The sequence below is a fragment of the Dermacentor andersoni genome, chromosome 2, assembly GCF_023375885.2.
Source record: "Dermacentor andersoni chromosome 2, qqDerAnde1_hic_scaffold, whole genome shotgun sequence".
Classification (NCBI taxonomy): domain Eukaryota; kingdom Metazoa; phylum Arthropoda; class Arachnida; order Ixodida; family Ixodidae; genus Dermacentor; species Dermacentor andersoni.
In genome coordinates this window covers 237,310,835-237,324,955 of record NC_092815.1, presented here as the reverse complement: position 1 = coordinate 237,324,955, position 14,121 = coordinate 237,310,835, and the positions used below count along the sequence as shown (strand labels likewise).

Here is a 14,121-nt window from a genome sequence, read left to right as displayed (position 1 = left end):
CACCTAGTGGACTGTCCATTTTTGCCCGCTGCTGATTGACTGCAGCTGCACAAGCAAGGAGGAGACGAGCGCTCTTGGCCAATCAGCAGCAGCCGAAATGGACAGTCCACTATAAGTGGACTCTTACCGAATACCCCCCTGGCAGCCTTCGGCGACAACACATGTATCTATGTATATAATGCCTCACATCGGCGCTAAACGCTTCGTGTGTTGACACTGCAGACACCATAAATGGTTTATTTAAAAACAGCAATGCGAAAGTTCGAATATAGAGTCATTTATCCTTGTTCGACTTGTGGGTTCCTGAGCCCAGACGGGCTGTAGCGTGTAGACGGACACGGCGGATACGCTAGGCCTAAGATTCGATGGAAGGGACCTATCTCGCCGCCGGTACCTGGCCAATGCTCCAGAATTTAGTCTAAATTACCTTTATCGACAATGGACTGTAGACCACTCGGTATTTTTATTTTTTACTCCTGCCAATCATTTCTAATTCTTTTTCACTATATTATATCACCCTGATAAAATACCTTTTTGGGCCTGCAGTATCTACAAATAAATAAGCATAAATAATCAAATGCGATAACGTCAATGTATGTTATATGTACCATATATACAGGAGCCAAACGTAGACGGCGGCCTACTTGTGCGCCAATATCTCCACCTGTATCTTGTCGACAAAAAAAGAAGAAAATACGAAGCATGAAGATGTAGTACTACAAAGCTTCGCTATTCTGTTTCGCTTATCACGACGAGCATATTGAGCGTAAGGGGCACCCGTTCAAGTGCTCAGCGATAAGGGAGACCTCTCTGCGAATGTTCTTGGCCAGTGTCTCGAGTGTCTACGTTGCAGACGACAGCGAGTTTCAGATAATATTTGTGACCTTCACGAAGATAATGAAAAACGGAAATACAACAGAAATATAAAAAGAAAAGGAAACATTCGTAGATTAAAAAGAACAAATGATAACCGGTGCTTAGAAGAACGGGAGATAACCCTGAAATAAACTCGTCTTTCAAACAGACGAATGTTCAGGTCCTAATCCAATGCAGTTAGGGCAACGTAGATGATTAACAGTGCCAGCTTAGCCTGTTTTGTATGGTCATTTAGCTCCTCCAAAAGATTAAAATATCTGTAAACTTTCTCGCATATTTTTAGCAATGAGTGTTTTGTCTCTGTGCTTTACACTTATATGGCACTAATTGCCAGGACAGGTAATGAGGGAAAAAAATTAAATAAAAGCGTGGAGCTCTTTTTGATGCGGTTATACTGTAGAAATAATTCATAAAGTGTATTTTCTATACCGGCCATTTTCCGCAGTAGTCAAGGTGACTACTGCGGAAAGCTCGAGGTCGTGGCTTCGATTCGGGCGATAATGGTCGCATTTCGAGGGGGACGAAATACAATAAAGTTTGGGGGCTTAGATTTAAGTACACGTTAAAAACCCCATGTGGTCAAAATTAATTCGGTGTTCCTCACAACGGCGTGCCTAATAATCTGACAGTCATTATGGCACGTAGAACGCAGAAATTTGATGGCCTTCAGTGCTATTTCTGGGACAATACTTGAATGAAGGCATGTGCAAAGCATTTGACGCCTGTATTAGCACGCTTCAGACATCGAGCAGGATCTTCAATGGCAAACCTCTGATCCATGCGAAGACAAAACAAATAAAGAACGCGCAATAATAGCAAATAAAAAAAGTACGCTTTAGTCCTTCAAGGCCGAGTGATTCCATTTGGAATCACATGATTTTCGGTTGCACAAAAATGAAACGTTTCAATTCTAGAAGAAAAAAATTGGAGGCTTATCAAGGTTAAGCCCAGTGGATGCGAAGCATCCACTGGGCTTAACCTTAGCGTATTCTTAGCGTTTGGAGGCATCTTGACCGCATACACGCCCGGCGCAATGACGCTGGCGCGGTTGCGGGCACAGAGATTGACGCGGCGGCGGGCGCGCGCCGCTTCATCCCTGGCGTGACGTCACATATCACGCGATGCAGCGATGGTGGCGCCGCCGCCGCGTCGCGCGCGACGGCGCGAACCGAAGCGTGGAGGCCTCCGCCGGGCGACGTCCGACGGCGCGATATGAGGCCCCATCTGCAGCCGGTGTGACGTCATCACGTGAAGTCACATCATGTGATCTCACTTCAGGGTCAATGGTGGCCACCGCCGGGAGGCGACCGACGGCGCGATATGAGGCCCCATCTGCAGCCGGTGTGACGTCAACACGTGACGTCATGTCACGTGACCTACTTGAAGGTCATTTGAAGGTCAATGGTAGCCACCGTCGGGAGGCGACCGACGGCGCGATATGAGGCCCCATCTGCAGCCGGTGTGACGTCATCACGTGACGTCATGTCACGTGACCTACTTGAAGGTCACTTGAAGGTCAATGGTGGCCACCGCCGGGCGTCGCGCGAAGGCCCGAAACCTACGTTAATATGCTTCGCATAAAACTGCTCCAATTACAGCAGGCGCGTGGGCAAGAAAGTCAAGCTGCGCTAGCACGCGAACGGCATGAGCGAACCCATATGTGGAGATGAATAAGGTTGCTTATCAGACAGGACAAAGGTGTGCTACAGTTTAGCCTACAGCTATCTTCTTTTTTTCTGAAGTGAGCGTGTCTTTATCTCCGCAAACGAAAACGGTACACCGGTGTGCAACCAAGTACTTGGCTAATATCGAAAGAGATAGTCCGACGACGAGTTCTTTTCAGTAGGGCCGTTCTATGCATCGTTCGCATGGTTTATCAGATTGTTTTCTTTACGATATACCTCCGGTAGTGCGAGTGCTGTCTATGCAACATGAAATGTTCTCGAACAAGACGCATGTCCATCTTTCGGCATCGTCGCCTTACGACCCTTTCGTTGGAGAAGTGTTCTGAGGGAAAAGAAACTATGCTGATCCGATGGCGTAACTTGCAATCCATGAGAAACGCAGCTTTTGTGAAACGGTTTATCAAATTGCACACATTTGCTTATTTTATTCCCGCATCTGTGGCGTAAAAAAAAAAAAGAAAACTGGCGCGCGCATGCATTCTCCCGCACCGCTGCTGCATACCGCGACACACGCGGCGACGATCTGAGAGCAAGTTGCCGTTGGCGGGATGGTAGAAGGGTGCGTTCGATTGTGGCTTCATTGGATAGGCACAGAAGATACAATAACCTCTGGTAGCGTCCTCATTAACCGTGTTGGCATCAGGGTTAGTTAAAGAAAAGGGTTGCTTAAAGTTTGTAGACAGCAAGACCCTCTACCGTCGATTGAGCCACCGCAATGCTTCAATGAATTCTAAAGCTACCGAGTGAGCTGGCACTTTTAAAATCTCTCATATCATTCTAAACATGAGTGTACTCTCTGGAGGAAGCAGGTTATAAAGAAAGCGAACAGTTACAGTGACGCTTCACTTCGCGAGCGCGGGTCACGTGCAAGCTTATGGGTGCTGCAGCGCGCACGAAGCTATCGGCCCTCGGTGGGCCGAGACGTCTGTCGCATTGCAGATAGCTTGCAAGATGGGACTGCGCCGTACTCAGCAGTCGCCGGAGTAGAACGTATCTCCTCCGGTTGGAAGACGGTGCGCTTCCTCCCCGCTTTCCTCCCTTGCGCGCACGATATTGAGCCGCCGTCGCCGGCTCAGCATCGCACGCTTTCATTTGCACATATAAGATACGGCGCGCGGGGACGACGTTATCACGAGATGAACCCGGTACTTCCATACTGCACACAGAACCTGTAGCAACTGCCAGAGGTCAACCCAGCGCGCCTCCGCCAACCCGCCTCCTCCACGACGCTTCGCGTCTTTCCTACAACCTCGCCATGCTCCAAGCCACCAAGACTTTCCTTATGCGGCCTGCTTTGCCGAGCGCTCAGCGCACTCCTTCGTACTAAATCCGCTCCGTCCACGCACCACCGCCGCTTCTGCTAAGTAGAGTCAACCTTTGATGTGTTCCGTTGTTTGGCGAGGGTTCGTAGCCTTAGTTAACATTAAAGGTGGAGAGTTCTGCTCCCACCAAAGGTCGATGGTTCGTAGACTTTTTGTACCTTTCGTGCCGTGGACGCGTTTTCGCTCAAGGTCGACTTACCGATGAGACATATTCGCCATAATAATAATAATTGCACAAGCAAGAAGGGTAAGTCGCATGCAGTCCAAATACGTATACATAGCACAAATATCCCCCGGGAACATCCGAAGTTGCTCTAGGCGGAATCCCACGGAAGAACGGATCTTGGACACCACTGGAAACCATCCTATACAGATGTTGATACAATCCGGCGGTTTCTATGCAAGATATTGTGACATGGACGGAGCATACAGGGAGTTTCAACGAATACTTTCAATTATTTTTTTTTAGATTATCTGTGGCAGATAAATAAAACGATAAATTCAGCCTCACTCCCGCGAGAGCAATAGGAACCAATAAAACATAACGCCCTAATTTTCCCTACTAAAAAAAGAAAAGAAAACTCAAGCATGGACGATTTTTTGCTCAGTACACACCGCACAAACGCAAACCGAAACAACGGCGCAAGCTCGCACTATAAGCCACCAGGCGCTGTTCAGCGTTATAATAAGTTCATGCCAAGTTGCAGAGTTCAACACAAAATTTAGTCCTAAGCCAAGAAGGGCTGAAACAGCACCCCCACCGAGCTGTTGGCGAGTATTAGAGGCCGACAAAATTGCCCAGCGGGGAGTCCATCAGTACCAACTCATCATGACAGCGGCAGTATTTCTAGAAATTAAGAAGGCATCAAGAAGAAGAAGCAAGGTTGAGCTTCATACGACGTACGGACGAGTTCCCAAGCAATGTGCAGGAGTTCTGATTTTGATTTAGTGTGCCGCTAAGCCATATCTGATATTATTTGAAGAATTATCGTATGCTTCTCTGCGCGTTTTTTTTTTTCACGCGTCGTGATGCTAGCACCGTGACTGTTACGTCTCAGCGCGGCGATGAGCATTCCTTAGGCATTTCCGACCAGGCAGTTCTGTCACCAGAGCGCGCCCAGGCAACGCCTAGGCCCGACATAGACTGTGACGCACAAAAAAGGAGCCCTCTCCGAGGTGACAACTACCACGAAGTTCACTCTGCGTGACCCTGACAAGCTGAACAAGTTGATGAAAGGGGCCAACGTCGAAGGCTACCGGGGGAACAGCGTCGACGTCGGATTCAACCCGCAGTGGCTATGGTTTAACTATTCGTAAATACAATTTCTTTTTCGGATATTTCAAATCGCTAAGCAAGTCCAGGAATGTGGGACATCGACAACTGAAGCGAAGCCGACCCTGGGGAAATGCGGTTGGTGTTACTCTATGGGAAGCATTTTTAAAAAATCGATAGCTAAGCAATGCCTCGTTTTTCTCAAACTCTATGCACTTAATCCCGACAACGGTTTCACGCTATATGTCACGCCTAGTTTAATTCCGGGGTCTGGATTTTTTTGGTGGCACACTTTTGTGGACCAATTTAAAATGCATGGGGCGATTATTAAGAGGCCGATTGCAGAGCAGTGAGAATTAATTCGCTAAATGCTCTAGGCTTCCCTCCGTATGCTGGTCCAGTCACTAGTGATCACAAATCACTTTCTTTAGTATTACAATGATAGCCTTAATTCGTGCGCGCCGTCAGCGGTATCAATTAAAATGGATTACTCGAGTATTTTGGTTGCCATTGCTAACTGATGTTACAAGTCATTAGTGATCACTAGTGATACCGTCCGCTCGATGTGCTCGCGCTTTGTAAGAAGCATAGTGTCATGAATATAAATGAAAAGTCATAACATGGTCATACGCTACGAGATGGCAGAATTGAGTCACTAGTTATCAGAATCACTTTGTGTGGTATGGCAGTGGTAGTCTTAATTTATTCATTGTCAGTTCCATAAATCAGTTTCATTAAAGTTCTTTTTTCTGAATATATAGCAGACACTATGGAAATACCAGTAATCACTAGCGATTATGCTCGCTTCAGTGTTCTCGACTACTAAAAAATCTTAACTATATAGATATCAAATGAAAGGTAATTTAAAGGGTAATTCCACTATGACAATTAGGAAGTAAGGAATCTTAGTCAGAAGTGATTACAGATCAGTTTTTACAATGATTGCCTCTATTTTCTACGTCGTCACTAGGCGGGATAAACGTGTCAATAAAACGCAGTTAGGTAAGCAAAATCACAAATAGCGAGAGTGACTAGTGATATTGATTTTGCAAGTATGGTGCTGTCGGGTTTATACAACCCATAACTTCAAGGAAGAAGAGAAGAATTATTGCCAATAACATAGCTACTGTGGCAGCCATAGCCGAACACACAAAATTTCGCTTGCCTCGGAATTCTAAGGTTTTTGAAGTACGTACTGTTTGGATTAAAGTCACTGGCGCTTTGAATGAATCGGCTGCCGTTTGGATTCATTTGAGTGGCATAACCTCTAGTTGAATAATTGAAACAGAGTACCGCTGCAAATTCCCCCTTATAGTGCATCTATATATGCTTCGAAGAGTCTGTCACTTTGTTTCAAGTCGTTGCGGTGAAGGAGCTGCTGGTGCTGCTGCTACCACTACTACTACTACTACTACTACTACTACTACTAATAATAATAATAATAATAATAATAGTACTAGTGCTAACTTAGATGATGGTAATGATAGTATTTAAGTGGAAGCGAAATAACAGTCCTAGCATGAGCGGGAGCCACACTTGTTTCTGGCGAGGTGGAAAACCTCGCCTCGCGCTGTGACGCATCAGGTGCTTCAGGCAATGACCCAGCAGGCTGCGGCACGCAGCCGGCCGAAGTACGGGAGGCGGGGGTGCAACTTGGGGGGCGTGGCGGGGGACCCATGTCGCATCGTTTTTATCGTCTACATTTTTCTCTATCCCACACGCTTTGTTTATTCAGTGCATATATGCTTAATTCTAAATGGAAGAGCTTTTAAAGTGAGTAGCTTCATTAGCCTTTTATCCGCGGTTTTCTGGTGACTGGTGCTGTACATCACGTTCATAGCATGACAACATTTGGGGGAAACTACGTGCAAGTTAACGAGCCGATGTGACGTGGCCTGTGTTGCGATTAATGTTCAAATGAAAAATTTATTATTTGTGTAAATGTGTCCCGAAAATATTATAAAATTTCTAAGCGGTACCTGTCGCGTTGTGTATCCTATGAATGTATAGTTATGCCGTTGCTTCTGTGAATGGAAGCGAAATCCAACGGAGCGTCGTTGCCATGGGAGGGGTACTGGCTACGACGGGTTAGGCGCGTAATATTTAAAGGACAGTCAATTTTAAAGCGATAGCTGTGCGCTCTGAGTCACCAAACTCGCAGGATTTTCACGTTCGCGTTGTGAATGCTATCACAGCGAAGGCTTGCATCAAATATTTACATGGCGAGTAGAAGCGCGGTCTGCTTTCAAGCGACAGCCCTTTCGCGGCCCACACGCAATAACTGCTGTAGACGGCACCGATCCGGCCGCACGGGTCGGAGCAAACAGATTTGCACTTTCACGGCGATCACGGCGTCGGAGATCGCCTCAGGTGTTGCCTGTCGGTCATCTCCAGCCGATCACCGTCCATGTGGAACTGTTCTTCCGTATAGGATTAGGTCTCGTTGATCCCTTTCCCATGTCACCCTCTGGCAACAAATTGGTAGCTGTTGGAACTGATTACGCCGCAGAATACGCCATAACACGGGCTCTCCCGACCAGTTTCGCCACTGACGTTGCAGACTTTCTCGTGCACAACATCATCTTGATTCATGGCGCCCCGCAAAAGCGGCTTACCGACCGTGGTCGTAAGCCTTTGGGCAAAGATATCGCAGACATTGTGCGTTCCCGCTCCACTCAACACAAACTGACCACATCGTACCATCCAAAAATCAATGGACCGACCGAACGGTTGAACCGTACCTTCACGGAAATGCTGTCGATGTACGTTTTGAAGGACAAGCACGACTGGGACATTGCCCTTCCTTACGCCACAATTGCCTACAACTTTTCTGGCCAAGACCACTGTGAGATGTTCTCCATTTTATCGATTGTATGGTCGCGAACCGACATTGCCCCTTGATACTGCAATAACTCCTGTTGTGACCCCAACAAGCGAGTATTCGCGACACCCCATAGCCCTGGCCGACCATGCACGCCAGCTTGCACGTACTCGACAGACGGCCTCGAAAACTACTCAGCAGCGTCTGTACAAAGCCCGCCACCGTGACATACAGTTTTCGCCTGGTGCGCTCGTGCTCCTGTGTTCACCCTCTCATCCCGTCGGACTTTGAGAGAAGCTCCTTTCGCGATACACGGGCCCCTACCACGTGCTGCGCCAGGTGATACCAGTGACCTATGAAACTGCTCCAGTCAATTCTACCTCACCCTCTGCTCTAGCATTCAGTGATGCTGTGCACGTCACTAGGCTCAAGCCCTACTACACTGCTTCCGAGCCCGGCTTTAGTTGCTGCGGCACGGCGCTCTTGCTGCTGCGGTTAGTGCTGCGGACCAGCATTCCCAATGTACAATAACGAATATGCCAGTGGTGAGAAGACGGCGACGACGATTAGCAGCTTGCGCGGGGTGTTGCCTTTTGGCCAAGTGTAGTGTATCGATCTGTAAATATACTGGTATATAGCGTCGCCTCTGCGTCTTCCCACGTAACAATATTATTATTAATAGTAGTAGTTGTAGTAGTGCTAGTAAGAATAGTGATCATTACAGGTATTACTTTCATTTTTACACGGTCATGGAAACGGTCACTGATTGCTGCTCAGCGAAAATTATATTTAGAGGTAACATGGATGAAGAAACGAATCAGACACAACCTCCCAGAGAAAGACACTCGAGCACCGAAATCAATAAACAGCGAAGATAACTCAGTTTCTTTATTGATTTAGAGGCTCCTGTGCAGCGGCAAATACAAAATTACCTCTATACGCCCTAAATACTATTTACCTCTACAAAATACAAAGTTACCTCTACCTCTAAATACAATTTTACCTCTACGCCCGGTGGCGTAGACGTAAAACATCCGCCTCGCGTGCAAGAGGACCGTGGTTCCAATCCCGGTGCCGCGCAATTTTCAACAGAATTAAAAAAAAATCCACGTGTTGATAAAAATTGCATAAACAGGCCTGGAGTGTGGCCTGATCCCGGTGACCAGAACCGGTAACGCATTTCCTCACCAGAGCAGGATTGGCCACCCTGGTGCAGTACTTGGCCACAACCTCCTATATGAATACAACAAGCACAAAGATGCACCTTACCAAAAGCCATAAAATCTCGAACACTCCGCCCAGACGTCCTTGGTATATCGGCGACTTTCTGCCCATGCAATGCATCTGCCACTGTCACCAATGAAAAGCCCCCTCTTTCAAGCGTTGTGTACTATTAACTCCTCGAGATGAATTTGATAACAGGACATCTTTCATGCCAGCTTGCATAAACGTTCCTGTTTGCCTTCCCTAAAACGGCGTCTCATAACCACCACATGCACAGACATTACGTCCGACATCGAGAATGGCTATTGGTTAGATGTTTCTGACGAACACGAATAAAAGGAGCTCAACCGCTGGCACACGTACAATGCATTGCTCTGGCCCTTTTCGTTGACAGTCTTCTCAGTCCAAAAGCGACGCGACCTAACATTCTGACGCGATTTGACCTTTATGTTTTTTCAGTATACCTTTGAGCGTTTTGCGGTAATTGCTCACGTGGCATACTGGCGGAGAGTACAGCGCACCATCTGCCCCATAAGTCTGGCCTCAATAAATTTTGTTCTGAAGTATTTTAACATTGGCAAAGATCGCCGAGAGCTATTGTGTGGTTGCTACTTCTCAGGTTTGCAAGTATTAGATGCGACCCCCCCCCCCCCCCCAGAAGGATGCAAATGGCACCAGAAGAATAGTTCGTCTTAAAATAGTGCGTACACGATCTTATGACATACCGACACGACTAGCTTAAACCTAAAACACTCGTTTAGGCTGTATCGCGGACGCAGCCATAGTGGAGTGCGTGAAACGTCTGGTCTGTGTTGAAGACGGTGTATAGGCATTTAGTTTACAGAAATGTTAACCAAATAAACAACTGACATTTATTCACGCATTAAAAAGCTTACGTGTTTAACTTGTGTTACTGAGAGTGGGGCCTTATGGTCTCATTTACGCTCCATAGTGGTAGTGGGCCTGTTTGCTTTGTAGAGGGTTTTCGGTGATAACATATTATTGTGGCCTGCTGTGCGGGCGACTTGACACATTTACAGAATACGCTAGTTCAACACAGCGGCCTTCAGAGACCCAACTCTGGACCGTGTTATTAGTACCACTACATCAACCTGCTCGTGTACGCTGGCCGCCAGTCGCGGGATCGACGCGTCACTTTGAAACGAATCACCGCAGGTGTTTTGTCACCGTCATGCATGTCTCATTGCAATACCTATTACGACGAATCAATCTTTCTCTAAAGCTATCCTTCTTTCGACTTCTGTTGGTTTTTTCTGCTAGTTAAGCAAGCATCGAGATTCTCAGTTGCTGTCATGCTTTCTGTACAGTGCGACAATCATGCACGGATACGATGCCTTTGTAAGCGTGAGCACGAGAACAAGCTTTCGGGAAAGAACAGCCAAGACGCAGATTTACCTGCAATTTTTATAGAAGTGTGAGCTTTTCTTTATGAAAATCAACACACTATAGCCACGATAAAACGGGAACTACAGTAAACTTAAGCGCTCATATAGATGTAAATGGCATCAGTAGTCAATGAACCCGAGTTTCCTTTTATTATCCCTTTCCCTGATGTTCGCTGAGACCGAATGCACACATGTACATAATTCAACTTGACTTACCGCATTTCCTGGCTGTGCATTCTTCCGAAACATTACTTCAATAAATTACGCCAAACATCCTGGTGATTTACTTATGCCTAGAAATGTTTCTGTAACGGACTGCTACATTAAAAATTATCGCGAATCTTTTTCTCGGTGACCAGCGTGGACTGTAATCACCTGGTTATCTGGACGTACTTGTGATCTTGCATCTTTGAAGATTGCCATAGAATGTTTCCTCTTTTATGCTACTGTTATGCACTGTACTTGTCTTTCACTACAATGTCTAGTGCATGACGGCCAGGAAATATTAAATGCCGGCCAGGCATAGGTAAATACCGGCCAGGCATAGGTAAAAAAAAATGTTGTTGACAGTGTGGCGTGTCGCCTGTTACTTCAGACTGGATGTGGTGTCCGGTAGCTTTGTGCTAATGATCCTCAAAACGACATGAACAAAAATTATTGTAATGTTTGTAGCTACAAAACTTTGCTTCTCTTTCATCGTGTCTCTGAACATAAACGCGACAATTGATTTGATTTCCTGAGACAACTCAGAAACATCACGTTCTTGTATCACAAAAATTACCTGCAGGTTTCCCTATAGGTAAACCTTACCTTTTCATCCAATCAACTTGTAAACGTCACCTGCATGGCGATACGTGCACACTCCCTTTCTAACGGGCAGACTTGCTGTCAGTCGGCAATCAAGCGGCAACAATTTTATCGAACAACTATCGTAAAGAGCTTTTGATATTACTATGCACTTTGCAGTTGCATTTCTTGTTGTGCCGAAAACTAGCTGCCGTTATTTTTTCCACGGAAGTTATCCGTCGTATTATGGGTGAAACACGAGATTACACGTGAATGTCAGTGACGCAGAAGCAGCTGAAAAACGACGACGGGACACTTCTAGCCGGGACGAGTGCATCTCAAGCCAAGCCGCCATATGATCGATATTTCAGCATACAAATATTTCAGTTGTGATGGGTTAATTCACAAATGATATGTTTACACAAAGCGTTCTTCAGGGCTGTTGTGTCTCTACATACCGCGAAGAAGATTTGGGACATTTTAACGCCTAATGTTCTGCTCCATTTTGAAATGAAGTGAGTTGAAGGGGGAAGCTTTCTCTATTGTAGCATCATATTGGAAGTGTCAATTAATCATACTTGATTACATTGCGCAATACAAACTTCTCGGAGAAATTTCAGTCTTCGCATCGGCGTTGTCTCGAAACTAAAAATGTCCTTGCGCAGGACTTGACGCAGGATCAAACAAACGTGTTAAATTACCTCGGAAGGAGCGGGAAAAAAATATCGGCTCTGGTAGACGTAATGTTATGTGGGAACCTGCTGATATTTTCGTGGCATGAATCAATGAAGAAAGTTCTCGGCAAACATTTTTAATGCCGGGTTCAATGTTTGCAAATGCGTAATGCTATGCGAATTATTTTTTGCTCGATCCTGCTGGGAAGTTCCAGAGAGTGCCGAAACGCCGGAAATATAGAACCTGTGGTGAACTTCGGAATATCGAATCCAGCCGGATCAATCTGTCTCAAACAGCGAAGTCGGAATCTCCAAGTGGCGCGCTGTTGTAATGCATGGTGGTCCACACGGTCCTGTAAGAGCCGCTACATTCTGAAAACACGCGACGCCAAGATTGCTTTCGCTCCGTACTGACAAGCACGAGAAGCGCTAAACGCGACCACAAAGAAAGATTGCGGAGCTTCGAGTGGGGCCGATTATTTGTGGCACTGCGAAAGTGCGGCTCCCGCGCCAGCCAGAATCGAAGTGGAGGTGCGGCAGGTGGCTCGTGACGGCACTCACCTTCGACAGCCGCGTTTGGGTTGCTGAAAGTGTTGCCCGTCATGGGGGCCCTCTTAGCCCAGCAGACGGCGGCGCACACCAACAGCAGCGCTGCACGCAACATCGCCACGATCCTGCTTGTTCGACTCCCCGAGGCTGCTTCGTGTTCGGGCTGACGAGCGTGCTTCTGTCGGTGCACGACTCAACCGGCTGTCGCACCCAGTAGCACGCGGCTCGCGAATGCCGAGCGGTTCGGCGTGCGGCCCTCGGGAGTTTCGGGCGAGGACGTTCTCACGGAGAGGGCGCTGGCAGCGGCTGCGACACGTGTGTCTGCCGTGGGCCTTTCCGCGATAGCGTCCGTGCCGGCAGACGTTTGTTAAGGGCTCGAATGTTCGCTCTTCGCTTCACTTGCGCCAGCATTCCAGCTGAGAAACGCTGCTGATCAGCTACGCTCGTCAGGAAAAGTGAGACCCGAGCCGAAGAAGCGTCGATTGCGCGACTGTTGCGGACACCGTGCTAGACGCCCGGATGAAATAAGGGCTCCACAGTTCCATTTTGAGGCGGCTCCATTACACGGCATTTAAGATGAGCCCGAAATGTTGACAGACACTTTTGTGACTTGTTATATTCAGTTTCGTTATTCATTTCAGTTCTTTATTTCCCAGGGGGCGCTTCTGTTCTTCATTATATATATTGGTTGTATATGTTAAATAAACGGCTTTTGTTACATCGGGATGGCTGGAGCCTGACTTCCACCTTCGGTCAATACCACATTGGCGACGAGGATGTCGTGAACGCACCCCCAGCCCCGTTGCTCACAACAACAGATTTGCTGTAACGCTTGTTGACTACCATTCTAAACGGCCAGAGGTATATTTTTGCAGCGAAGTGTCCACGAGCACGGTGAAAGACTTTTTAACAAGGGTTTTTGCCCGTGAAGGCTACCCAGAAGAGATCGTTTGTGACAATGGACCTCAGTTCACTTCGCGTGAATTCATCACTTTCCTGCGAAACAGAGGCATCAGTCTTTCACATCCTTCGGTATACTACCCCCAAGCCAATGGACAAATAGAACGTTTCAATCGCACATTGAAAAGATTCATTCAAGTATCACTCCTCGAAAGACGACCACTCCGGCAAGCTGTCACAGAATACCTCGCCATTTACCGCTGTACTCCGCACGCCACCACAGGGGTCGCCCCAGCAGTTCTGCTGCATGGTACAATGCCCCGAACCAGGCTGGATGTCGTGGGTTTCTCAGCACCAGCATTTGTGGAAGACCCAGTCAAGGAGCTGGCGCGACTTCGTCAAAGGGTTCGGCGTCAGCAGCAGAGCAGCAAGCACTACACGGACAAAAGGAGAGCCGCCAAGAAGACGAAGATAGCCGTAGGCGACTTTGTCCGTGTCAAAAAACCGCCCGTACGTTTCGAAGGAGACTGCATCTTTTCTTCACCTGAAGTGATCAAAAGGAGGGGACCAGCCTCTTTCCGACTTGGAGACGGCTGTACGTGGAA

The 14,121-nt window shown here is 47.2% G+C and overlaps 1 protein-coding gene across 1 annotated transcript in view; it reads right to left on the bottom strand.

The window, feature by feature from the left end:
* The window catches only part of LOC126539904 (alkaline phosphatase-like), a 163,012-nt gene extending 150,287 nt beyond the window's left edge, over positions 1 to 12,725 (bottom strand). The window contains exon 1 of the mRNA XM_050186722.2: positions 12,629 to 12,725. Within this exon, the coding sequence (XP_050042679.2) occupies positions 12,629 to 12,671 (43 nt within the window). The 5' untranslated portion in view covers positions 12,672 to 12,725. The remainder of the gene's footprint in view (positions 1 to 12,628) is intronic.
* Between the last annotated feature and the right edge of the window lie 1,396 nt (positions 12,726 to 14,121).